Source organism: Montipora foliosa, chromosome 1, assembly GCF_036669935.1.
Source record: "Montipora foliosa isolate CH-2021 chromosome 1, ASM3666993v2, whole genome shotgun sequence".
Classification (NCBI taxonomy): domain Eukaryota; kingdom Metazoa; phylum Cnidaria; class Anthozoa; order Scleractinia; family Acroporidae; genus Montipora; species Montipora foliosa.
The window spans coordinates 59,885,394-59,912,893 of record NC_090869.1 but is presented as its reverse complement, the minus strand read 5'-3'; the positions used below and the strand labels follow the sequence as shown (position 1 = coordinate 59,912,893).

The window sequence follows — 27,500 nt, the reverse complement described above, 5'->3', positions numbered from 1 at the left end:
TGTGGGCGAAGTTTCTTAAAAATAAGTTAGTACGAGCGATTTCAGACTGAAAATAGAGAATGAAAGATTCCCTGTTGCATGCTCACGTTGTCGTCAAAACCTAAAATTTAGTGATTCACGTCGTCATCACGCAGAGAACCGCAAGAATCCGTCCTAAAATCCGTGCTGCACGTGCAGCACGATTATTTATGCTCTTTTAACCAATGATATCATTGTTTTGTGGCGTTTTCGTCGACGTCGTCGTCGTCGTCGTAGATCTTAAGCTCCCTACTCTCCCACCGACGCAGCACCAGTTTCTTTAGAAACTAGTCATTTGTTGAAAATGGCTAGGTTTCTCTTGAGGTTTGGTAACCGACATTTTCTCCTGTTTAAACGTGTTTTTTAGCGGGTGGTAATACACGTTTACAGCGGCATTCGGAAGAAAACAAATATTAACGTATTATCATGCAAATTAGCTACACACTTCTGAGGGGGCAAACAACACAAGTTCGAGAGGTTATAACGAATATCTTAGCCACACAGATGATTTGTTTCATGTTCATTGAATGTTTATCATCCAAGTAGTAAAACAGAATGCTAGCACAAGTTACTTCGATTTTTTTACTGAAAAATTAGCAGATAACGAAGTAGAAAGTCAAAATGTCGGAGGCAATCAAAAGATATAAAATTACTATAAAAGGTACTTAATTCTAAATTTTAAAATGTACTTTTATGTTAATTCAATATTTCGACGTGCCGATTTTCCGCAATTTGCCTTTATTCCAATGTTTGCCCCCCAGCATAACACATGGCTAATTTGCATGACAATTTGAAAACCAACATGGCCGCTATCGTGAATAAGGCCTATTGACGAGAATAGTCAATTTAGAGAAAATTGGGGATTGTCGTCATTTCAGAGGTAGAGGATGGGTTGAACGTTTTCTTCGACGGCGCCGTCGTAGATCTTAAGGACCCTGTCATATCTATATGCTATGGTTAATTGAGGGAATGGATTGATAGGTTATCGCCTCGAAAGAACATTGTGTTTTAAAACACATCAAAACAGCGAACGGAAATATGAAACCATTAAACTTGTCAAGTTTCATAACCATCTCCGTATATTAACCATGCGGCATCCATTTTTCTTGTTTTAGTAATTTTGTATTCCTTTGTGTTTCGTGCAACTTTTTCTTTTCCGTGTCTAACTTGTAACTGCGTTTTTTTTCTTTTCGTTTTTTCGACTTTTTATTCATTGTGCTTGGACCTGAAGACATTTGACCGTGTCATGGGTAAGTTGTGAGACAAAGGAGTTCAAGTAGTTCAGTTTTATAAAAAGGGAAATATTTTTTTCAGGAAGTACTTTGTAGCATTCGTAAGGCGATCGGCTTGTTACCCAAACCGAAAACTAAAGGCTAAACAACAGGAGCATTAACTTAGAAGTACAGTGTAATGCAATATGCGCTCATTCCACCCCTGTTTGACGATTGGAAATGGAGGCTTCTGATTGGCTCAATTCAAATTTCACGCCAAAAAGGAGCTTTCTGATAGGTGCATTTGAATTCAGCGAATCAAAAGCCTCTATTTCCAACCGTCAAATGTTGGTCGAATCAGCGCATATAGTACCACTCTTAGACCTTGATACAAAAGAAGCTGTTGCAGTACCCAATGATGGCCAGCTAGCGAGAGCTACATGAAAGTCATATATTCCAAATGCGGATATCAAACGATTTACTTTGGTTGCTGTAAAGAGGCCTGGAAGAAGCCAGGCTTGATTTGGATTCTTCTGGTCAGACCTCTTTGCTGTAACTCCTCAACTGATGTTGTTTCATAAACAGCTGCGATCCTAACGAGAGCAGATACGCTGTTCTTTCATTCGTCCATGTATTGCTAAGATAATGTCGCTTCGTAAGGTGATAAAGCGGTAGGGCTGAGCTATAACGTTTAATAGCTCTCGATAAAAGGGGCGGGCGCTAAAAGTAGACGTGTGAGAACCACGAATTAAAAGTTATGTTATTTCAGTGTTTCCCTGAAGGACAAAAAAAGTGTTTTCTGATTTCCACAATTCACCAAAATATGATGCTGCCATTTCATCATCAAGAATCTTCTTCTCTTTTCGCTTACACATGAGAATGGAAGGGATGGGCATTTGTTAAAATTTGGAAACGTTTGTCAATTTTTTCTAATCTGAACTTGGTGTTTTCAAACGAAAATCGCAATTTAATATATGTAGCCTCATCACGTTGCAGTTTATCTGATTTCTTCTCGCTTGGTTGCCACGAACGTTCTATTAGTGTCTGGCAGTGCAAAATCACGAGTTTAACTATTATTGAGCAAAAGACAGTAAAAGCCACATTCTGAGCAGTGGTGTTAATCGATCTCGTCACTCGCAAGGGTCTTCATCAGTTCCTCCCTTTTGCGGCTTGGGAGGTTTTGGCGCTCACCAAGTTCCCATTTAAAATGGTTAATGCAGATTGTTTTATGTCTAACCTTGTGTGATTGTTGCATAGGTCCCAGTAAGGATGCTAACACAGGAGAGGTGATTTGGAGGCACAGAGCTTTAGATGCCGATGGAATTTGCTCACCCGGTAACGAATTCAAAATATTTCCTCTCAAAACCTACATGTCTTTTTGCCTTCGATCGAAGGAGAACGCGTCCTAATTTGCCAAAAGGAATCGAAATTTTTCTCTTTGAGGGACACTAAAATAGCAACCTCGAAGATTATTTTGCTTTTTGCAGGGGCACCCTCGCGTGGATTCTCGCACGCGTATTGTTCTCGATCTGATGACAGTCTCTTTTTGTCACATGCTTAGTTTTCTAGCTCGGAAACGCACAAACTAAGTGACTGTCGAACGCACTTTAATAATCCGAGATTACTACTAGTCTACCAAAAGTTCCTTTCCCCCGCTCGCTCCAATTCCGCAGAGCCTGTGTCCAGGCTACAGCTGACAGCACAAGACCATGGGTTTAATGCCGGAGCAAACAAAATGTAACTTTGTTCTTGTTACTAAACGTGCCCAGTTTCCTTGACACTTCGCGTGCTTGAATTCATGTTAATTTTTCAGGTGAGAGAGTGGAGAACAAACAAGTTCTTGTCAATAAATCCATGCCTATTGTTTCTCCAACTGGACTGCAACCAGGTACATGTAGCTAAACATCAGTTTCGTGAATGGCAGCTCTTTCTAAAGCCCGGCGCACACTGTCTAGAGCTATCAGCTTAGCAAAGTTTTATTCGCAACTGTTGGCGAAAGCAACGTCCCCCAGTATACGGTGACGTTTTCAGCGCTTTTAGTCACGCGTGCCATCGGCACGAGTGAACATTTCCTCCAAGTGTGCGCTCGTGAAAAGATATCGCCTCACATAGCCTTACCATCTTTCGCAAATAGGCATGCGTAGTGTTTGAGATAGGAAGAATGAATATGGCGGCAAGTACGTGGCACTTAGAAGAAATGTTCACTTGTGCCGAGAATCAGCATGTTGAATATTCGGCGCCGATGGCACGCGTGACGAAAAGCGCTGAAAATGCCCCCGCACACTGAAGGAGGAACTTGCTTACGCCTTTGCCAAGCTGATAGCTCAAGTGTGCGCCGGGCGTTAAGCCCATGTTACACTAGACAATTTTTCGGGCAACTTGTGTCGAAATTTAGTCGCGGCACGAGTTGCACGGGAAGTTGCACAGTGAAGCGTACGTTGAAGCAGACCTTTCTTGGCCTATGAGCAAGCTCTTTTGTAAGTGTCGTGTGAGCGGCGAAGCCGCGAGAAGATTGGGGCGGGAAAGAAGAGCCTCTTCTTCCGGTACCAATCCTCTCGCGGCTTCGCCGCTCGCACGACACTTACAAAAGAGCCTGCTCGCAGACTACACCTTTCTCAACACTTTTTTGATACCGCTGTCATTGCTAGAAGTACGTGTCGGTTCTACTTTCACACAAAGCTGCAACAAACAACCCTCCAGCAACTTGTGTCCCAACGTTTTAGAAAAAATGTTTTCTGTCACCTTATGCGATCATCCACAGCGAGACAAGTTTCTAGATACTTTACCTAGTGTTATATATGTCTAGCGACTAGACTTGCACGGCGCCAAAAAATTTCGAGTCGAGGGAGAAATTAATGAGGTCAGTTTTTGATGGAAATGTGGTGCTGTGTCGGTGGTCGAGTGAAGCTGAGAAATTCTGCGTTATCAACTGGGTTTGTAAAGGAAATTGGAGAGTTGGTTCAGAGCGAATTTGGGGAAAAATACCCAATTTAACTATGCCTTTATCCTTGAATGAAAGGATTATTAGACTTTCTTGCCTCCTTTTGAGTAATGAATTATCTTCAATTTGCTTATACACCTGTATTAGGCCTTAGGAGAAAATTAGAACAACTTTGTTGTTCATTCTTAGGCACTCCAGGGCAACCTCCTCAACCAGAGTATAAGGATGTTCCTGTGTCGTAAGTAGTCAGGCCACCTTGCTTCAAAGTCATCATTTCTTCACGCCCGCATTTCACTTCTTTTGTTAGTTGTACTTAGTGATCAGAGCGTTTCTTTAAGTATCAAGTGCGAGAGCTCACTTTGTGATTTCGTCGACTTGATGAATGGCTTAAAAATCTCGCGTAACATTCACAAAGTTGCTCGCACAGTTGTTCCCGCTCTGCTTACCTTTTTTTTTTTTGCGAAGTTAACCTACGTTTGGCACTCAATAATCATCGCTAAAGATTGCTTGCTTGCATTTGTAATTTCGTCGTGTTACTTACGGCAGAACAACGCAAACAAAGGTTGTTTAAAGTGTGCTTACGAGTTGTTTGGAGTTACGCGGGTCTATAAACTGTAATCTTGCTTTTATTTTCAGATATAAAGGCCCAAAGGATATTTATATCGAACGAGTTCTAGTGACGTCAAATGCCGAAGAGGTGAGTGGCTTGTCCGCAATGGCGAAATGGTTCGTTTTTTCGGTTCCCCTAATTAGCATGTCAAGGATTCATTTGGTAAAGCTGTGAACTATCATATGAGATGTTGTGAAGTCAAATCAAATGTCTCCGGGATTCGAATTTGGGGTATATTCGTCGATAACGAGTGTTCTCACCCTCTGTACCAGCCCTACTCGCTGGCATTCGGAGATAGAATCCAGTCCCTAGTTGGGTCATCGGCGACTTCGGCGTTAACTGTATCTTGTTTTGATGATTTGTGGGGAACACTAAGGTTGACAGGTTTCAGAAAATTGATCTGTATGTTCTTAATCACTTGTTCTCATCCTTTCATTTCAGGCATTTTTGATTAAACTTCTTCAAAGGCAAACTCGGAGACCAGAGATTGGAGACAAGTTTAGCAGCAGGCACGGACAAAAGGGGTAAGTTACTTGCATTTGACATTTCGCAGCAACTTAGTGTAGTTTTAACATTTCTGTTATCGCCGAATGTCAATCATCGTGTCGCGCCACTTCGCAACAGCACTGTTCTCACTGAATATGGCACCACATGGCACCACATCACGAATTAAGCGGGTCATTGCGAGCCTTCTCTGTTCATTGCGGTGCTGATTTCATTGTCTCGTAGCGCCAACTCTGGAGTTGCTTTTTAGGGTTTGCCCTATCACCCTCTCTTTGTGTCGCTTGGCAACCCTCCTTGTGTTCGTTTCAGTTCGCTCGTTAAGACCGAAGTACGAGGACGTCGCCAAGAACGTAGTTGCCTGCTCTATTCGGCAATCTGGGACAGCGAGGGGGTGTACCATTCCTATTGATGCGGCCGAAAAATATCCGCCACATTATTAGTTCATCAGAAGCGGAAGTAGAATCATTTGTGAATTGCTAGCACGCGTTTTCCTGTGCTCCAAGTATGTGCCTGGTGTTTGACCGTCGCATTTGAACGTCTTCGTCTTTTGTTATTGGCAAAACGAATTACTTTGGTCATGGTATTTTGGCACTTTCCTGAAGAACTCTCTTAATAAGTTGTATGACAATTGTCTTGTCTTTTGATTTATTCTCTTTAGTGTATGCGGCTTAATCGTGAACCAGGAAGACATGCCATTTTCGGATCTGGTGAGGCCATCTTAATCGTGTTACTTGCATCATGACCTATCATTTTTAAAAGTCTTCTTTGTTTGATGATTCTTATTTTTGTGCATTGCAGGGTATTTGTCCTGACATTGTAAGTATCAATTCAGTGGGCGATTCTTTTCGAATTTTTTTCACTTTTGTGGAGCATTCTTTTCATTATTTTGAAACCATTTGACAAGTACGGTTTTTTTGCCTTGACAGATAATGAATCCTCATGGATTTCCGTCTCGGATGACGGTCGGAAAGCTTATCGAACTGATGGCTGGAAAGGCAGGTGTCTTGAACGGACATTTCGGATATGGAACTGGTGAGCTAAAATCGAAAACCGTATGATATACTAGTTGTCTCTGCAGCAGATTTTTTTCGAGTTTTTCCTCTAGATTCTAGTGTTTCATTGTTCTCAGGAAGGGCATCGCAACAAATGACAAGGGCTTTGGCAACGCCAAACACAATATCATTGGTTCAATATCTAAAATGATCGCGCTGCACGTATACGTCACGCATTTTAGTACATTTTTTGCTGTACTTAAAAAAAAACAGCGTTAAAAGACAAATTTAAGGTTGTGACAACAACGTGAGTGTACAAGAGTAAATTTTCCATTCTCCATCTTTACTTCAAAAGCGTTCGTGCCCATCCAGTGATAGGGTGTTTCGCCGTCAATATTGAACGATGTGGTGGAGATGGAATGACGAAATTCTTTTTATTATATAGATACTGATGAAATACCAGGATTTCTCCTTTTACTGAAAAATCATATCTTCACCGCGCGCAGTGAGCATATCATTTTTATCTTTCACATGTGGGAATATAGGTGTCGTCATGGCAAGGAACACGATTAGCCAATAAAACGCGAGCTTCCTCTTCATTGTAAGATACTTTTGTGCTTTAATATAATTCTTCCCCACTACATTAACATGTTAACATGCAAATGTTACATTATCATGATTTGTTTTTTATAACTTTCATATCTTGTTTCATGTTACACAACATGTGTGTTTTAGCGGTTGGTCACCACTTTTTCATCATTTCGAAAATGAGTAAAACAAGTTGTTTTAAATCTAGACATTTCATCAATATCTATATAATAAACAGAACATTACATTGCGGCTTCGCACTCGAAGGTAAAATTCGTATCCCCGCGCGGCCATGTAATATCCTCTATATATAGCATGAAGTGATATTTTTGAAGTGACGTTTTCGTTGCCGTTGCCGTTCTGCTCGCTTAAAATCGCCATTTCCTTATTTGGAGACCATTGTGTCCAATCAGAGGTAAAAGATCCTTCAACTGTAAATGTGCGATAGAAAGAGACACTGCTAAATGTATAACAGGGAAGAGTCGATATTTTATGAATGGTTAAAAGCTCCAGGCATTGTGAGGTGAATTCTACCTTTGTTGCGACCTCAGGGTGGGGAATTGTCGCGCGGATAATGATTATTAGTATATACTAGAACAGTGGAACGATCGCTCTGATTGGCTACTCAAACTCCAAATATCCCTTTGCTATTCACCTCCGAGCAACTCGCGCGGGATTTGCGCCCGAAAAGATTGTAATCGTTGCGGGAATAAGAGTTAAAATCACCTTTTTCTGATATATTATCTCACTATTTTACAATATGCTAAAACAACTATTCACCTCAGTGTCGGTGGCTAGTGGAGGCGATTTATGTCGCCGCTTCGTGGCTCGGTAAATATCCGCAATTAGTATATAGTAAAACAGTGGATAGCGTTGAACTCGCGCGCTGATTGGCTCGTCAAACTCCGAATATCCTGTGCTATTTACCTCCGAGCAACTCGGGAAAAAATGGCGTCGCGATTTGCATCCGTGACAAGTGAAGAAAACATCCAAATTAATTTTTTGTGCTGTATATTATCTCACTGTTTTAGTATATACTAAAACAACTATTCACCTCCATTTCAGTGAGTAGTTGTGAAAGAGAATGACCGTTGCTGTATGGGCCCAGCTCCGAGACCTCAGTTGCATTTTTTCCCTACTATACTTATTATCCGGAAAACTAAAAATATCGTCTTTTCCTATTCTTGTAGCATTTGGAGGTGACAAGGTGGAGGATGTGTGCAATGCTCTTATTGAAAAAGGCTTCAATTACGCCGGAAAAGAGTTTGTAACCTCGGGTATCACCGGGTAGGTGTCAGCTGCGCATGACTAGAAGTGGAAACTTCAAGGGAACCTGCGCTCCATCGAAAATTGACTTTAACACCACAGGAAATATTGTTTACAATCAAATTTGTTTGATAAGTGTAATAGAAATATAAATTTCAGAATCGTTTATTTTTATTGTTAAATTTACCAGGCGATTGAGGGGTGTAATGAATGCCCTGTAACATAAATGAAAAGCTCTTTGTTGCAGAACAAATCAGCAACTGTAACACATGGCAATTATTCAAGATGGCGGCGCCGGAAAATTTGACTCTAAAACTCGATCGAAACGTCAACCATTTAATATTTCCAAGGTGGCCATTCGACTTTGAGCAACTCGTTAGACCGAATTTACCTGTCTTAATCTTATCAACGTTGCACTTTATTCACACTCATCGTTTAGGAGGAGTGGAGGATCTCTCTAAATGGATAATTTTCACGTGACGTCATCGCCGCCATGTTGGTGGACGAAAACAAAAGATCTCTCATTAGCTTCTTTTGTTCGTCCACCAGCAATTGTACATTACATCATTGTTATTCGTGTCTCAAGAGATTGGTTGCAAACCACCTATGCTGAAACCTCATCGATATTTCTTGTTTTCAAACATTGACGTCACATTTCTTTTGATATCCAAATTTGCCAACCACGGAACAAAAGAAGTCGTTGTTTCAACAGTCAATTAGGTTCTGGTTGGCATAACAATGGTTGGCATAACAATGGGTGACGTCACGAGAACTATCTCTACACAATCGTCTTCAGTACACAAGACTACGCCATAACTTTGCTCTTTTGCAGAGCTTTTTGTAGACATTGTCAATAACAGGGCATGTTTCTTTTTGTTTCTTCTGAAGGGAACCATTGTCAGCTTACATATACTTTGGCCCAATTTATTATCAAAAGCTAAAACATATGGTTCTGGACAAGATGCATGCCCGTGCTAAGGTCAGTCAATTTTTACTTCCTCGATCTTCGCTTTCTTTAAGGCTAGTTTAGACGTAAGACGCAAGCATAAGTACAAGCAACATACGCAGACGCAGTAGCCTTTTGATAATTGGTAGCTTTCGTTAAAACAAAAGACAGTAATTAACAACAAGTTAATGCGCCTGCGTATGCTGCTTATGCTGATGATTCAGTCGTACGTGTAAACGATCCTTTAGTTGTAGTATGGAAGGCGTTGAAACTTGAGATATTCTCAAGGGAGTGAAGTCTAATGCGTAGAGGTTCACCCACTTCCTTGAAAATGAGAGCTTTGTGACTCACTGAAGAGAGAAACGTCAAAGCGAATATCTTCAGCAAAATTCGTTCAAATTTCAATTTTATTGAGGCCAAGGCTTCAAGGAATTTCCGTCGTTGACGTCGGTCTGGTTCCTTTTTCAGGGTCCTCGGGCTGTGTTGACACGCCAACCTACGGAAGGTCGTTCAAGGTAACATCATAAATGTCACATTCGCCACTTTCCTCACAACTTGTCGCACATTACGGTTCAGCGCCAAGAATTAGAATGAACCATAGACTTCAAAATCATCTGCGCACTCAAAAATTTGAACAGTGATTGCCATCCGTCAGAAATATGGATCCCCGTTCACGTCTGCCTGCCCCTATTTTCGAATTGACCAGAGGTTATTAGTTTTTGCCCTTTCTGAAAGAATCAGAATCACACCCTAGAGATCCCGTCTAACAGCCCTTGTTTATTAAGTCTGTGGGACGTTAAAGATCCCACATACTATTCGAAAAAAATTGGGCTTGGAGTTCCCGGTGTTGTGGTCTGACCTTTCCAGCATGTGGTCGGCTTGGCAGGATTAGCTCGAAGGGCTTCTGTGTGAATGAGACCACAATAACAGCCAGACGTCAGGCTACTTAGCCAAGTGCTGGAGTCTCACCAGAACCAGAAATCACTACCTCCAAAGACAAGATGGGACTATGCGCTCGTGTCCAAAACAGTCAAATTATCAGGCTGTTGGTCAATCGATACTACAATATGGTTGTAACTCAGATCGGAGCGGAAATTAATTACGACAATGACCAGTCCCACTCCTTGAATCTTTTCTACATTCTTCTCCTCACCTCCCCACCTCCCAAGCTGTTAAGCCGTCAAGTCGATTCTGAAGTTCGCCAATAATGAGCTCGAAGAACTGAATGAACTACGTTACCTCGATCAAGCTCTGTTATCGACAGACTAGTTGTCCTTGTATCAGCACCACCTTGTTTAAAGGAATAGTTATGTGACAAGTCATATTGATTGTTTTAAGCGTGTTTTTCCTACTTTCCGCAGGGACGGTGGTTTGCGACTCGGCGAAATGGAGCGTGACTGTTTGATAGCCTATGGCGCCAGGTGAGGGTAGATAGAGGTCGACGCTTTGTTGTTTTGTAAGTGTTTAACTTCATTTTGCCTTTCATCGACGGCAGACAATAGTATTTCACATTTAGTTATCGCTCGTTATCCTTTGAGCTGATCTTATTGCCCAAAACCTTGTGAGCCCTCTAAAACTCTTATCCATTTGACAAGCTAATTGCTCGGCAACGGGCGAAAAGTCAGAGTCCTCGACAGGATTCGAACCTACGACCCCAGTAACACCGGTCAGTTGCTCCGCCCATGGAGCCTTTTCACTGGCGCTTTACACCGTTAACAGCAATAGTGCTATTTCTTTCTTATTTATTTTGTGGCATAAGACTGTCAACTTTTGAATCCCATTGACAAAAACCCATATTTCACGCAGCCTATTGTCGTATTTTTGCATCAACGCCCGGTCTTTTTTAACTGGATGGAAATTCCACCATTAACGATTGGTTTTACCTTTGTCGCTTTTCCATGCTGATGTCCTTTCGCTTGTTTACCCAGCATGCTCCTTCTCGAAAGACTGATGATTTCCAGTGACGCGTTTGAGGTTGATGTGTGCAGCGAGTGTGGCCTGATGGGATACTCTGGATGGTGAGCAGGCTTGTCGTTCAGTTACCAGACTTTTATAGCGATGTCAAGTGCAACGCAAGTTTTAAATGTAGACTAACATCAATAGATCAAATCGGCTAGCTGAATGTTGTACCCAATTCAAATCTCCCGGGATTAAGATTCTTTGTGTATTGTATTTGCATACTACTACTACTACTACTACTACTACTACTACTACTACTACTACTACTACTACTACTACTACTACTACTACTACTACTACTACTACTACTACTGCTACTGCTACTGCTACTGCTACTGCTACTGCTACTGCTACTGCTACTGCTACTGCTACTGCTACTGCTACTGCTACTGCTACTGCTACTGCTACTGCTACTGCTACTGCTACTGCTACTGCTACTGCTACTGCTACTGCTACTGCTACTGCTACTGCTACTGCTACTGCTACTGCTACTGCTACTGCTACTGCTACTGCTACTGCTACTGCTACTGCTACTGCTGCTGCTGCTGCTGCTGCTGCTGCTGCTGCTGCTGAAGCTGCTGCTGAAGCTGCTGCTGCTGCTGCTGCTACTGCTACTGCTACTGCTAAAACGTTTTGTTCCCAAAGGGTTTGAATTGGGTGCAACTTCACAACGATTTGCCTCTGATTCACTTTGGAAAGCGTACTTTTTAAAGTGATAGTTTTGCAAATGATCTCAAAGTGACTTGCTACAGTTAATTCTCGGTTTTCACATGACGTCACCGCCGCCATGTTTGTGCCTCTAAACAAAGAAACGACGGGCATGTTGGTGCCCCAACCCAATCATCCGGGAATTGAACACTATTATTATGCAAACGTTTTCTTTTGTTTTCTTTGAAAACCAGCAAAAAGGACGTTATATTTAACATTTGACCTCTTTGTCGCCAGTCTCAGCTTTAGGGTTAGATTTGTTTGGTATCGGATTCTAACCTTGCCCTTTCCGGCCATTGAAAACAAAAGCATCACCAATCGTAACTTGTTCCTAAGGACGAGATTGCAGCAAGTTTGTAGCTTCAATGTACCTGATTTCGTCTGAGTGCTTTGTGATTGGTCAAAATGATGACTATCAGTTCGTTTCCAAGCGCTCAATTCTTGGTTTGCAATCACGTGATGAGACGGCCATGTTAGTGTACAAAACAATAGGCCTTTTTCGATAAATTAAAATTCAGCTTGATAGTGAGGCAGTGAGGACAAAGACAAAGGAAAGTGGAAGATATGTAAATAATTTTCACATTCATTCCGTGTTTCTATTGTTTTTGTCCTCACTTCCTCACTATCAAATTGAATATTAGATCTTCCCACAAGTTTTGCATCATGACATTTTACTGCATTGTTCTGAACAGCAACATGGACGCCATGACATCAGATGCAAACCATCAGTTGAAAAACCGTTTCAAAGCTGGATATTGATCTTCCCCATCTTTTTAATACATTTCAGGTGCCACTACTGTTCATCGTCCCACAATATTTCAACATTAAAGATACCTTACGCTTGCAAACTTCTCTTCCAAGAACTTCTTGCCATGAACATTGTACCGAGACTCTCACTCAAACATTACACGGATGAATGACACTTGGACAAGAAAAATCTTCACAGCTACTGGAGGCCACTCCGAAATGACTCAAGACGGTCTTCGAGACCAGCCACATCCGGCGACTATTTTTTCATTGAAGTACATAGTAATAAACTGAATTTACTTGGTCATTACGCGTAAAGAATCTTACAAGTGTAATTGGCTTAAAAGTCCTTGAAATGTGCGCTGTCAGTAACGCGCAAAGAAAAGGACTATAGCTCTTGAGTCGAAATTGCTCACTGTCGTAGCTGCCTTTTTCGGTGAGGGGGAGGAGGCATGCTCAGCAATCCAGTTGGTTTGCTCGTTCCATAAAAAAAACGTCCACATTAGCTTTTCTGGTGATTGTCTGCGCTAAAGAAGGATAAGTTTTGATGAAGATTTGTGAAAGGCACTTTCAGTCAGGGGAGATGTCGAGTTTAAAAGAAATAAAGCAATCACGAAAAATTATTTTAAAAAGGGTGATCTTTATTAATTTATGGATTATTCATGTTATTGCTTCGAGATTACTATACTTTCCGAACACAATAGTGCTACTGAGCTAAACATATAATCAGGGAGAAGGTTAACTTTGACTCTAGTGATTCCCTGCCTAAAATGGATAAACTTCGACCAAGAAATTCAAACCTGGCCCGTCACAGAGAACGAGTTAAAACAAACATGAAAAATGATAAAAAGGGTAACCTTCATTCAGTGAACACATCGTAATATTGTAAGCTAACTTATGATAGCTGTCTGTTATTCCAATTTCATTGTAAGTTCAAGAAATTCCGATAACAGTAATCGGATTTGTTCTTTGTACATGCATAACATTCAAGTTCGCAGCTGCCATTGCCGACATTATATTGGCTCCTTTTCATACTTCTAGTGATGCGAAAAATCGTACAAGTCGAATCCCAACACAGCTGCCACGGCAATATTACCAATGCACGATGTTTATTTTATTCTGTAGTAAAGTCGCTTCTGTGCTCTCAATTAATTCCTATCCAACGCAGCATCACTCCGTCCACAAGAAAACTTTACCACTTGAATTTCCCCCGGCAAGCTTGTTTACCGAAGGATGGAAGACAGTTATAGAATTGATCGAGCTCAGGTTCTCGTGTGTAAGATGCAACAGAGCGCTACTTTTCATCTCCGAAGAGAAAATATCGATCTGAAAAAAAAGCAAGAGAGGAGCTAAGAACATGTGCTACAAAGATAATGGACAGTGGAGACTTTAAGCAAGGACGACGACGACGACGGCTACGAGAACGTTCTCTAAAAATATTATTTCCCGTTACAGTAATATTTTTGCGATTACTCCAAGCATAGTTAATAGAGGGGAATGATTATGAAACCCGACAAATTTCTTTGTTGTAGGTTTTTGTTCTCTTTTTTGGCCTTGACCGTGCACAAAACACAATAGTTGTTTACTCCGTACTGAGGAACTAAGCAGTAGAAACGTGTTGGTTACGTAATTCGTGAATAGTGTATGAGCGCAAAACAAAAGATTGTGCACGGTCGTGGACTTTCCAACTTAAATTTTAGCATCTTTGCTTGCTCCTTTGATGTTTGCCGAGCTTCAAAACTATGCTCCAAGTCGCTCGACTTGGAAAGTGTGAGTTTACAATCTAATTCCCACTCTGGAGGACAAACCAATAGTTGTTCTGTCCCCGGGGAAAAACAAACCTTTCAAATGCAAAACAATCTTATTGCTTTGTCCTTCAGATTGGGAATTCACTGAAAGGGGTCCATACGAACAGTAGCTCCTATAACGACTTGTGAACCATTCGGTTTTCGGTCTTTCCGCCCCAGTATGTGGTAGTTCCGCTAACATGCTCGGTCAGTCTTCTTACATCCAGTTTTAGCCCTGACCTAACCATAACCCCTTAATCTGGGCTTAGATCTAGTCCTTACTTCAACCAAATCCATAAAACTAGCCAGAAACAAACATAAAAGCTGCTTGACTTTATTCCGCTAACAAACTCGACGTTAAGGAGTCAGACATGACCCCATTATCAAGGTTAAACTGTACTGGAAAATTCGCAATTTAAATATAACGGGCGTTAGGTCAAAACAAAGACATGCATAAATGGAAATTAAACGATAGTTGACACTAAGATATTTACAAGTTTTGCTAGAATACAAAAGGCGAAGGTCAAACAAAAACTTTAGCACGAATGGAATCTGACTGCTTATTTAGTGATGGTTGACGCTCACGTAGCGAGGAAAAACCGTCCGTATTGTATTACCTTTGTTTATTAATCGTAAGATTGAAAGTCATCTCAAACACCGCGAACTAACTCAACTATCGTTTAATTTGCATTTATGCATGTCTTTGTTTTGTTCTAACGCCCGTTATATTTAAATTGCGAATTTTCCAGTACAGTTTAACCTTGATAATGGGGTCATGTCTGACTCCGAAAAGTCGGATAGTGTTGTTACTTTTTATTCTTAATACGTTTTCTAAATCGATCCTTCTTAAAACTCGACGTTGGCCAAAATTATCCTGGACGAAACGACCACCGTTTCAGTGGCGAAACCAGACATCCCATTACATACACACACACACTCTCTCTTTCTCTCTCACACACAATGCGCTTACGAAGGTCAAACCAGACAATTTCCTCGTTATACACACACACACACACTCTCTTTCTCTCTCACACACAATGCGCTTACGAAGATCAAAATGAATATCTTGCTTCCGTCGTTCTCGTTATCTCTTGGCTCCCTTTTTGCCAGTTATATATTGCATTGGAAAAATCGTGGGCGTTTCAGACAGTACCGACCACGATTAGGATAGTAAGCGATATTTCGAACTCCTTTCCACCAACTGGTTCGATTTGTTACCTGTCTTGGGTATCTCATACTTCCAACAACAGCGTAGGAATCAAATTTTGGATCCCATGTTGCACGGAAATTTGTCAACCACCGGCCAGTTTGATTACAATGCCTGGAAAGTGAGAAAAAAATATTAAACTTCAAAAAAATCCATTTAAGTTGCAAAATTCTACGATTGTGAATTCAGTGAATTGGCCAAAACAAGTCAGCAGTCTTGTGGTAATCAATTGGAACAAGACGCCTTTTTGGCGTTCACTCTGGCCATTCTACGGGTAAGTTGGTTAGGAGTAGAGTAATGTAGTCAAACAACGAAAAGTACACAACGCAACAAACAAACATGCATGTACAGTGCGATTCATAGACAGGCTTGGTAACTTTCGACCAAAGGCTGCGTGCCATTTATCCAAAAGACCATCCAATTAATTACAGACTTGCAAGGAGACCTACGGTTTGCAACTGAAAAAACAGCTGTAAATCTGAAGATGTATGTACACGTATGTCTAGAACTCCAGCACTCGGCAAAGTCCCTTTGGCTTATGGTTGTATTGGCTCCCAAACGTGACCTTACACACCATGAGCTCTTTGAGATGCCACGTCGATATGGCAACATTTGCCAGACTGTAACAATGCGAAATCCGTGCCTTACTCTTTGTGAATAGCGAGTGGATTCTTTGATGTCTTACCAATAAATGACCGATGGTCGTGAGATGGAGCCTATACCTAATAGCCCTTAACTGAGACTTGGAAGTCCAACCCTTTCTAGATAATAATTATGATTACAACTGCAGCTTCTCAATTACTTACAGACCCCCACCCCTTCCCCCTCCTAAGAGTTTGGTGCGACCGGAGTTGAACCCATGACCTCTACCTCGATAATAAGATGGCCGGTCAGTGGTTGTTGAATGGTATCTTATCCTTAAATAAAACTCTGAACAATTTACCTAAAGCAGCATTTGGGAGTGGATGAGACCTTTCCAGAGGAGTCAACTTGGTTTATGCTGAGGAAAAAAAAAAACAAAACAAAACGTCACCACAAAGCAACTTATTAGCATTTGCCAAATAAAGAATCCTATTCCTATTTTCTTGATGAGACCAAGTATGGGTGTATTTTGAAAAGCTAAGCAAATAGTATAAATTACATTGAAGTTTTTTACCTGATGACGTAAACGGTAACTTTTGTGACAGGAAACTCATGCATTACAACCATAACTCACAACCAAATATTGTTGGTCGACCTTTCTCGCACAAAATGTGAACACATTTAGCTCAGCTATGTGGTTTTTTAAAATCAGTGGTTCAAGTGTTGTTGTGATCAGAAAGTTCCTGGAAACATTTCACTCAAAATTAACTAAGAGATCTGAGAATCATACATAAATTGTAAAGTCACTTTATTTAACGTCTGTAGTTCCTTCAACTATGAGGCTGCTCCTTCAATTTCCTAGCCTGCGTAGGGGTGCTGTGAAATACACTGCGCCCCTCCCCATTCTCCACGCGGCGAAGACGCTTGTTAATTTGTCTCTCGTGCCAACAATACAGCCAGCTGCCCCTTAATTCCCCAAATAGATTTTAGCAAAAATTATTAATTGGGTGAGACTTTAAGGCCAGGTTACATACAAAGGAATTTCTTTAACGCTATCAGCAATCCCAAGATCTTTCAATAAATCCTTCCAACTGACCCGACAACACACTGAAACAACTTACCACCAATGCCACAATCACAACTTTCTTAATTAATAATAATAATAATAATAATAATAATAATAATAATAATAATAATAATAATAATAATAATAATAATAATAATAATAATAATAATAATGATAATGATTAACTTGATTTAAGTGTCAAGTAAAATTTAGTGCTAGGGCACTAATCAAATCAACTCATCAAATTCAAATGTAGGTTGGTTTTTGAGAAATGGGGAAAACCAGAGTACCTGGAGAAAAACCTCGTGCGGTAGAGTAGAGAACCAACAAACTCAACTCACATTGTAACACTGAGAAGCTAGTGCTCTCATCACTGCACCATCCCTGCTTCCTTGAAAAATGAAGGACACCTTTTAAATCGACAGAGATGCTGTTCAATGAGAGGCAATTAAAGATCCACATTTGGTGGTTTCCATTTAATATTCAGCAACTTTCACAATAATTGTTACTCAGATCATAGTACTAATAAACAGTTTTTGTAATGTCTGGTAAAACTGTTCTTGTTGACACAATCAAGGAGCAGGGATGGATCAGTGGTGAGAGCAGTCGCCTCCCACCAATGTGGCCCAGGTTTCGATTCCCAGATCCAGCTTCACATGTGGGTTGAGTTTGTTGGTTCTCTACTCTGCTCCAAGAGGTTTAAATTTTCTCCGGGTACTCCAGCTTTCCCCTCTCCTCAGGAACCAATATAATTCAGTGTTTGACCCTTACATGTACTTTCTTACTAATTTTCCCTGTGGGCAACCATGCAGTTTTGTTTTTTTGGGTGCCCACCTTCTGAAGATGTGTGGCTCATTAAAACTCAAAGGAGGCTTGTAAAAATGTCAATTTTGAGTAAAATTTGTGTAAATTGGGTTCGACAGACCAAAGGGACTCCTGCAGTGTCTATAGTGTTCAAGTAGCCTTCACACTTTTGCTTTGAAAAGCATACATTCAAACGATTTTCCTTTTCCATAAGAGATCAAGGGAGATTCCTTGACTACATGATTGTATACATGCATCTCTTTGCAATTAAGCTGGCTTTGAATTAAATGCCATGTTCTGTACTCAAAGCTGGTTAAAATTGCATGACAAAAGATAAAATTTTCTTATGTGCTTGTTCGATAGCGTATTTGGCCGTGCGAAAACTGGGTTCCATTGGACATTTTTTGCGCATGGATAAAGATGGCGGCTATGAACATGTTCCTTCTTCCAATCTGTTTCGAGGTTTGTACCAACATACTTTCAACAGAAAATAAATGACAGCAAAGAGATGTAATGTTATTTTTTATTGTGTTTGTGGTGACTACGTCATATTACTAGCTACTTTCTTCATTGCAAATCAAATCGTTCTGCAAAATATTGGTTGACAAAAATTCTGATTGTCCGATCGTGCAAGTCTTAGACTTGCTGTACTTACCCACAGATATATTTTGCTTGCCCCAGGCAATCAGGCAAGTGTTAGTGTGTCGAACACTGTAAAATTTGATATGTATTAATTTGATTTGATTTCATTTGTGCACGACCCCACAAGCTATTCAGCCTTAAACATTATTGTGTAAAAATAAAGTTATATTATTAAGGAGGGGAAAAATAGCAGAATTTATGCCATGGGACTCACCTGACAAAATCATCCATTGAGGTAACCAACACTTGACTGCCAGTCAGTGGTGAGAAATAAGCAGATGTCACAGCACGGCCCCGCTGTAAAACACTGACACTTGAATTCATGTTTTTTAAATTTCTCACATCCCAGAAAGCAACAACCCTAAAATTGAAAGAGCTAGTTTAGAGATATTTGGTGTGGTTACATGTACATTCATGTACTCAAGAGTTGAACAAAACAATGTTAAACATTATCATGGGTGTAGCCAGGATTTTTCAATGGGGGGGGGGGGGGGGGGGGGGGCCCACTGTCAAACAGAGGGTACTCCCGTTTTCGCAACCTGAATATTGTAGGTTGTTTGCATAAAAAAAGGCTTACAAAGGGGGGGTCACGGGCACCCCAGGACCCCCCCTAGCTACTCACTTGTCATTACGGCAATAAAGATTGCAAATTTTCTTGTGTTAGCTGCTTACCCATCATTCGAGGAGGTAAGAAACAGGTTTTTATTTAATGGATGGACATCGATGCACTTGATAGTTTTATTATGAAGGTCATAACTTTGCTCTGCCAGGCTCATTTTGCTGAAAAGAAGCCAAGAACACTGCGTCAAGCTTGATAGGCCCAACAAATGATATCAACAAGGAGAACAAGCGATCATGATTTACTGTTCTTTTCCCTTGAGAGGGAAAGAACATTATGAAAAAGGGGTTGAATTATTCTGAGTTGGTCCAGCAGAGGTTCGACCCAAGACCTCCCATAAGGTAGTCCATGCAGCAGTATCACTTTTGTTACTTGTAAGTTTAAAAACTCCTCCCCCTATTCCTCTCCTTGCACAAAAGAAAATGAAGTCCTACTAATCTTCTAAAAGACTCTCTGGCTGACCTGAGGTGTAAAAAGGAGTTGATCAGAAGTTCATAATCCTGGGTGTCCTGTGGTTTCATGGGTGACCTTTTTGAGATTTTTTCGTCTACCATCTGTGTTACAGCGTATTAAACTGTGAACATGGTAGTAATCCGGACCCTAGCTTTTGTGGGTCCCAGATTTGTAGAAGCGTATTTTGCTTTCGCACGCTTTTTCAAGCAGTTTTGATCCCTTGTTTTCCATGAATTCAAGTAAACTTTAGTTTTAGACCTTATATGCTTTCATTATGGTTTATTTACTTATGGTACTTTCTAACGGCTTTAAGGAACAACAAGGTGCTTCTTAACGTTAAAGGACACAGATGTAAGTTCATGTTGTTGTAAATTAATCAATTCTTTCGCTATGTTTGTGCCAGCACATGTGTAGGATTTCGCTTTTTGTCGTAATTCTAGGTTTTTGTCTCTTTCTAGTTTTCATTACCTCACCTCATCTTAACTTATCTCACCTCACTTTGCCTCCATGACTTATTGAGGACTTTAACCCATTCACACCTCAAATGCCCTAGGATGCCCCTAAGACTAAGCCACCCCTGCTTCCATTGCAGTGGCATACAGTATAGAGAAGGGCAAAGTCCATTAATGTTTCAATAACTGTCATCCTGTCACCTCTTACCCATTTGTTCTTGTGTCAAGCGCCAACACGTATCCAGTATCAGTTGCAGCTAATATGGTGTCTGTGCTGGGAGAACCAAAGGCAAAGTACATAAACCGGGTGGAGTCATCATCGTCAAAAGTATAAACCTAAAGATGATAATAATAATTAAAGTGATCTTTGACTTTCACATTCACAATTTGTGAAAAATACAATCAAATGATGACTGCAGTATTTCAAAAGCTGGTATGAAATACCAGACTGAGTATAAATAATCCTTTTTCCCTTGAGAACTAACGTGGAAAAGTATACAGGGCTGTTTGACGATTGCCTCCAACTGGCAGCTAAAATCTACATGATGTTTGTGATAGGAGGCAGTTTTTGTAAAGGCGCCTCTTTTGCTTGCAGTGGTAACTAGTGGTGCTTTCAAAAGGTTTCCGAAATGCTGTAATCCAACAGCTATGTGTTTACATAAGCCAATATAATTATAATAAATTAAGTGTTAAGCAACACATATTTTATACATGTATGTCTACAACATTAATAAAAAATAATTAAGGGGAGCATAAAACCAAAAAACCCTTGAACACCTACATGCCCTATAATAATTATGTTCAAAGAACAGAGCTGAATAAATCATTCCTTAAAACTTTCTAGCAATTCAGTTTTCAGCTGCGAGATCCAAACAGATAAAATTTTTTTTACTGATAAAAATATTTCTTTTAGTAATAAATTACCGGTCTTGACGGCTGGTTTGAGTAGAGTACCCAACTGTTGTCATTGTCAAAATGAATTTTAATCATAAGTTTGAAAGAATCTGCTTTTAATTACTTCAATTTAATTAAGGAAAAAGTAGCTGACTTCTCTGAGTGAAGTTGCCAACCCTTTTCATCAGCTGTGGGTAATTACTGAAAGCAGTGAGTGTAGTTGACAATTTATTATTAGAAACAAACCGGGGATATGAGCAAAAATGTTTCATGTCCTTGTCCAATAATTCCTTGCAGAACTGGAGAGACTTAATAATTATTGGAATTTAATACTGGTAAGGAAACAATTTTAATTTCAAGAGAGTTTACTGTACTGTACCTCCTGGAAAATGCCAGAGGCAACATCACAGCACCTCATTGTTCCATCATAACTTGCTGTATATAGCTTTCCACAGTTGCTTGGGTCAAATGACATGCAGTTGATTGGACGAGAGTGTGGTTCGTAAAGATACACACCATCTTCACCTTTTGCCGAACCCTAAAACAGCAACATCTGGTTAAAGCTTCGTTGCAACCCCTGTTTTGCTCTTTGGAAGGGATTGGAGTGAACCCTTAATTCACTTCACCAAGTGAAAAAAAAGGTGATCAGCCTTCAACCTTAACAGCATCATAAATATTTAACACTATTCACTGAAGTGGAGGTGGCTAGCAGTGGATATCCAATGCTAGCCACCAACAATGAGGTGAATAGTTGTTTTAGTATAGACTAAAACAGTGAGATAATATACAGCACAAAAAATTAATTTGGATGTTTTCTTCACTTGTCACGGATGCAAATCGGGACGCCATCTTTTTCCGAGTTGCTTGGAGGTAAATAGCACAGGATATTCAGAGTTTGAGGAGCCAATCAGCGCCCGCGTTCAACACTATCCACTGTTTTAGTATATACTAAAATTATTTATGTACTGAACATTCAGCCAATCAAAATAATGGTCTGATATTAGACACTTAGTGCAAGTCAATAATTATGATACCTGTGTAGCACTCAATTTGACCATTCTGGGTGTGGGTAGAGGGAGTTAAAGACATCAAAATTAAAGACAGTCACTATTTCAACAACCAAAGCTGGCTTCACATAAATTTTCAATAGTGTCACAGACAGGTTTACCTAACACCATTTGAAGCATACTGAGTTAATAAAGAGATGATGACATTCCCACTAAAATATAAAACTAACTCCTTCCCTTTGCCTTACAGCCAGGTAAGAGTGAAAATATGTAAAGTTCTCAGCTTGTCACAACTGGACCAAAACTGATCCAATCTTCCCTTAATGAAATTTTTTCCTGACTGAAAGAAGGGATTGATATTCCAAATAGTCACAAAATTAATAACAGAATGATGTAATTTCAAAGCTTTTCATGCAATTAATCTGCATTGAATACAGGTTTACATAGGGTTAAATGCAATTTAACTTAGTTAATGACCAGGAGCAAGTTGCACAGTTTGTCTGGCGTGGCGTGGCGTGGTGTTGCGTTGCGTGGCGTTAGCGTTAGGGGTAATCAGTATTTTGGGGGTGTGCCTGTAGCGTTTTTTTTGTGCGTGTTATTTGCATGTGGGGCTTTTCCGTGGCGTCTTCTGGCAGTTCAAGCGGTCAGCGGTTCTTTTGCATATTATGCATGCGCCTTTGCATGTCCTTGTGGTTCTGCTTGGCTCAGCATTTGGTGTGTTGGTGCTCGGGTGCTTTCAAGTATTTCTTTTCGAGTTTTTGCGCTGTTTCTTATTGTCGTATAGAGATCGTGTTGGTCGGACGTCTTTTCCCTTAGATGTGTAGTGTTTTTTGTATCTTCTCCTGGTCTCCTTGGCATGTGCTGTCGCTCGTTTTTTCGTGATCTACGCGAGTCAGTCATGGTTCTTCCATGCTCAACTAACGTAACAACAGCTTGGCGGCTGGTTTCGTCTCGACCGCTTGTACTTCTTCCCCTTCATCGTCTGCAGCGTCGCTGGTGGTTACGGTGGGAACATCCTCCTCGCTTTCTGATGAGATAGCATCGGCCGTGGTGACAGCCCTCGGGAATTCACTGCCCACTGTTATTGCGGCAATTCGGGACAACTCTACTCCTGTATCAAGCGCTTCACCGGCCGTTTCGAGTGTTAGCTCCAGTACTGCAATGGTTGTGGCTGGCTCTTATGCGGCATCATCAGGTATGTTGAGGTTACCGTCATCTGTTTCTACATTCCCTCCCGTGCCTGCCATCTCTGGCTCCAACTTGGCCTGCCTCGTGGATTCATTCTCTTCTCTGGTTATGTCAGCTCATGCTAACATTTCGTCAGGCTTAGGGAGTTCGTTTATGCCACCATCTCTTGAGAAAGCGTTTGTTGTAGGCCTGGGACATGCGCCAATCCCAGCCAAATTGGTCTCTAAAATTACCAGTGGTCAGTTTGTTGACTTGGCGGACTTATTGTTGGCCAACCTTTGCGCAGTGGATCAGGAACGCATACCTTTTTGGACGACAAAATTTCGGATATCCTGATTTGGACGGAGGCTTTCACAATTTATCAGGTGGTGATGTGTGCAGCTCACCCTCATTGATGGCCAAACCTCACAAAATACAAACTGTTGATAATCCAAACGGCTCGTCATTCTCCAAATCGGGCGTGGTTGGAATAATGATCTGGCCTTTCATAGGGATGTGGCAGCAACTGGTGCAACGGACTGGGCACAGATGAACTTGGACTTGTATAATTTTTATCTGCCGTCTCCAGCATGCTCTCCCAATCAGCAGTTGGTCGGCTCTTCATCTACAATGGCGTCTACTAGTCGAGGCTACAGTTCTCCTACCCCTCACTGCACCTCATGGAATAATGGGCTTTGCCGTTGGCCATTTGGGGAATGCCGCTTCCACCATGTCTGCAGCTCAGGTTAGCTGCCCCTTTCACAACCCTAGTCTTGTTGCCCCCTCCCCTGCCAAATGGGGCGTTATTGAGCGGAAATATTTCCCTCTTACTTCTTGTGTATATAGTGTAAATAGTATTGTTCTTATTTGCTTGACCTACAGCGTGGCATGCCGTGCTCAGTGGCTTTGTTGTGTCTAGGCTCAGGTGGTACACCCAGCGGTCCTGTTCCAGTTCATTCTTTTTCTCCATTAGCCCTTGTACATTAAGTCTCCCCATTGCAGTTGACCCAGTTTCAAGCGGAGTTGCGTGACTACCCTGATCAGGCAGCAGCTTCCTACGTTCTTACTGGTCTTAGGGAGGGATTCCACATTGGTTTTGAGGCGTCATCAGTTTCCTTGCATTCAGCTTCCGCTAACATGTATTCTGCCCTTGTTCACCCAGCAGTCATAGATGCCTACCTCGAGACAGAGGTCTCATGCGGGAGGGTGGCAGGCTCGTTTACTACCTTGCCTTTCCCAGATTTGCACATCAGCCGTTTTGGGGCTATCCCGAAGAACAATCAACCTGGTTAATGGCGTTCGATTCTTGATCTCTCATCTCCCGAGGGTCACAGCGTCAACGAAGGCATCCACAAGCCTTTATTTTCAGTTCAGTATGTCACTGTTGATTCTTTTATCGACGGCATTATGGCTCGGGGCCGGGGAACTCTTATGGCCAAGTTCGATGTGACGAGCGCCTACCGCAATGTGGCCATCCACCCGAAGGATAGTTCCCTCTTGGGCATGAAGTGGCATGATAAATATTACATGGACATGGCTCTTCCCTTTGGACTACGCTTGGCTCCATACATCTTTACCTCCATTGCAGACAAGGTTGAATGGATACTGACTCATAGCTATGGGGTTGATTTCCTTCGTCATTACAGGGCTCGAAATTGCGACCAATACGGTCGCATTTGCAACTAAATTTTTCCCTTTGCGACTAAAATATCTGGAGAAGTCGCAAATTTGCGACTTGTTGTCACCTTCGTTCTTTCGAAACAAAAGGGTTAGCAGTTGCCACTTTGCTGCTACTTTTGCTAAAATAAACAAATAAATAAATAAATGAAAAAATTATTTTGTTTCTTGCTGTGAATTTTCTCTGAAGGTAGCGTAATTGTATAGTAATTTAGCTGCGATGTTACGTGCACAGCTCCATTCCTTCGATCATTCGCCATTTTCAGCAGTTTCTTTACACACAAGTACTGCGGGCTCATATTTTTCTGCTAAACCGCTGACAACACAATGCAGCGCGACGATTTTGCGACTAAAATTTGCGAAATTGCGACTAAATTTTCGTATCTTATCGCAAAATGCGACTGGATTTTTTCGTTAATTTCGAGCCCTGCATTACTCTGATGATTTTTTGACATTGGGTTCGCCAGCCTCTCTGGTCTGTCACTACAACTTGCAGGCATGCATCCGGCTGTGCTCCATCCTCGGTCTCCCCCTTCAGCCACGTAAACTGGAGGGCCCTACTATACGCCTATCCATCTTTGGCATTGAGCTGGACTCAACTACACTACAGGCCAGGCAGCCGGTGGAGAAGGGGTAGGATCATTGCTCTGTTAGATACATTGTCAGCTAAGCGTTTCTGCAAACGTTGCTAGTTAGAGTCCCTTATTGGTCAACTCCACCATGTCTGTAAGATTGCCCTTCAGGGGAGGTCATTTCTCCGCCAGATGATTAACTTGTTATATACATTCAGGCGTGACGACCACTCTATTCGGCTAAACCGGGCGTTTCATTTGGACCTGACTTGGTGGCGGGAATTGTTTCAGAGCCGGGATGGTCTTAGTTTCTTGTTGATGCCTGCTTGAGCCCCTGTCCCTGACTTCCAAGTCTCGTCAGATGCTGCAGGCTCACTGGGCTTTGGAGCGATTTTCAACAGCCAGTGGTTTTTTGGTGCGTGGTCGGCTTCACAACAACCTCTATCTATTGCTTATAAGGAACTGTTTCCGATTGTTGTGGCAGCTCATTTGTGGGGTTCTCAGTGGTCTTCGCGGCGGGTTGAATTCCTATGTGATAACGAGTCAGTGGTGGCTGTATTGTTGTCAGGTACCTCCAGAGACGCAGACTTAATGGTTTTGTTGCGTTACTTGGCATTGTTGGCAATGCGCCATTTATTTTCTTTTACAGCGTCATCAGTTCGTGGAAAAGCTAACCTTGCTGCGGATTCTCTCTCTCGTTTCCAGTTGCAGTGCTTTCAGCACCTGGCCCCACAAGCCGCAGAAACTCCAACACCAATTCCTCCAGCTCTCCTGACAATGAGATGCCAGTTTTTTCCTCACTCAGGGCCTTGCTCCATCTACATGTTGGGTTTACTTGTCCGCCCAGTGTCGCTATGCCGAGTTCTGCCATCAGGAGGGCCTTTTGAGTCCAGAGGGGGCCCTTGTGTCAGCCGATGAACAGTAACTTCTGCATTTTGCATCACTGTCGGCCGATAATCTTCACCAACCATCCATCAAGGTATACCTCAGTGCAGTGCGGTCCCTTCACATTGAGAATAGTTTACCTGATCCCCTGGTCAACTATCTACAGCTGCAGCATTTATTGAGGGGTATAAAGCGTGTACAGGGTTCGTCCCCCAGACTCGCCTCCCGATTACGATTGATCTCCTTCAGATCATTCAGCATTCCTTAGACTTCAAGTTCCATGACCATGTCATGCTCTGGCGGGCGTGTTGCCTGGGGTTTTTGGGTTTCTTGTGTGCAGGCGAGTTCACCACTAATTATTCATTTGACCCCAGTATCCATCTAGTGGTTAGTGACGTACAAGCGGATGCGTTGGTTGGTGGATCCTACTTGTCTTAGAGTCCACATTAAGTCCTCTAAGACTGACCCCAGTTGCGTTGGCTGTGTCATGGTAACAGTATTATTTTGCCCAGTGGGGGCCCTTGGTAACTTCTTGGCTCTGCAGGGCCCATCTCCAGGGCCGCTGTTTTGCTTTGCGGACGGTCGTCCCTTAACTCGGCAGTGGCTGTCACCCATGGTGCAGTCTATTTTACACTCAGAGGGATATCATGGTTTTACTCGGGTCACAGCTTCCAGATTGGTGCGGCCACTACAGCTGTGGCTCGGGGAGTTTCGGATCACCTCATCAAGACTTTAGGCCGGTGGTCGAGTGATGCTTACCAACGGTATATCCGCACACCTATTGGCATTCTGACCCAGGTGTCCAGTCAGTTGGTTTAGCAGGTAGTGTATTGACGTCGCTTTTAGCTGGAGTTGGGTGCCTCAGGTCTGGTCCCTTGGGGGGCTGTGGCTGAGTGGCCACGAGCCTCCATTGCTCCGGGTTGTCCAACCCAGAGGTCCTTTTGGCATGGTGGGCGGGGCTTGTGGCTGGGTTGTGAGTAGGGCAGGCTTATGGGGTGTTCCACCGACCTGGGTTTGGGTCGTTGGTACCAGATCTTTGAGCACCCAACCCCTATTTGCGACACAGGCGTTAACTAAAAGTTAACTCACTTATTGCGTACAGTAGAAATTCAAGTCCACACCTCATTTTTTGCTTGAGACATTACTATTTCGCCATTTACACGTATTAATGAGTTATAATATTATTATAGTTTATA

General features: G+C 41.8%; 2 protein-coding genes across 3 annotated transcripts in view; one reads left to right on the top strand and one right to left on the bottom strand.

Annotated features, from left to right (window-relative positions):
* LOC138003175 (DNA-directed RNA polymerase III subunit RPC2-like) overlaps nt 1-13,113 on the top strand; it is a 45,416-nt gene extending 32,303 nt beyond the window's left edge. For both annotated transcript variants that reach the window (XM_068849147.1, XM_068849141.1), the window contains 15 exons: nt 1,250-1,268; nt 2,487-2,564; nt 3,043-3,117; nt 4,360-4,408; nt 4,807-4,867; nt 5,222-5,304; nt 5,943-5,991; nt 6,083-6,100; nt 6,211-6,316; nt 8,055-8,151; nt 9,019-9,109; nt 9,545-9,591; nt 10,438-10,497; nt 11,005-11,094; nt 12,531-13,113. In XM_068849147.1, coding sequence (XP_068705248.1) covers nt 1,250-1,268; nt 2,487-2,564; nt 3,043-3,117; nt 4,360-4,408; nt 4,807-4,867; nt 5,222-5,304; nt 5,943-5,991; nt 6,083-6,100; nt 6,211-6,316; nt 8,055-8,151; nt 9,019-9,109; nt 9,545-9,591; nt 10,438-10,497; nt 11,005-11,094; nt 12,531-12,663 — 1,056 coding nt within the window. In that variant the 3' untranslated portion in view covers nt 12,664-13,113. The remainder of the gene's footprint in view (nt 1-1,249; nt 1,269-2,486; nt 2,565-3,042; nt 3,118-4,359; nt 4,409-4,806; nt 4,868-5,221; nt 5,305-5,942; nt 5,992-6,082; nt 6,101-6,210; nt 6,317-8,054; nt 8,152-9,018; nt 9,110-9,544; nt 9,592-10,437; nt 10,498-11,004; nt 11,095-12,530) is intronic.
* The window catches only part of LOC138003193 (WD repeat-containing protein 76-like), a 29,291-nt gene continuing 14,901 nt past the window's right edge, over nt 13,111-27,500 (bottom strand). The window contains exons 10-16 of the mRNA XM_068849153.1: nt 21,376-21,534; nt 20,311-20,438; nt 19,251-19,358; nt 18,793-18,939; nt 16,428-16,484; nt 15,496-15,598; nt 13,111-13,816 (exon numbers count right to left, since the gene is read on the bottom strand). Coding sequence (XP_068705254.1) covers nt 13,661-13,816; nt 15,496-15,598; nt 16,428-16,484; nt 18,793-18,939; nt 19,251-19,358; nt 20,311-20,438; nt 21,376-21,534 — 858 coding nt within the window. The 3' untranslated portion in view covers nt 13,111-13,660. The remainder of the gene's footprint in view (nt 13,817-15,495; nt 15,599-16,427; nt 16,485-18,792; nt 18,940-19,250; nt 19,359-20,310; nt 20,439-21,375; nt 21,535-27,500) is intronic.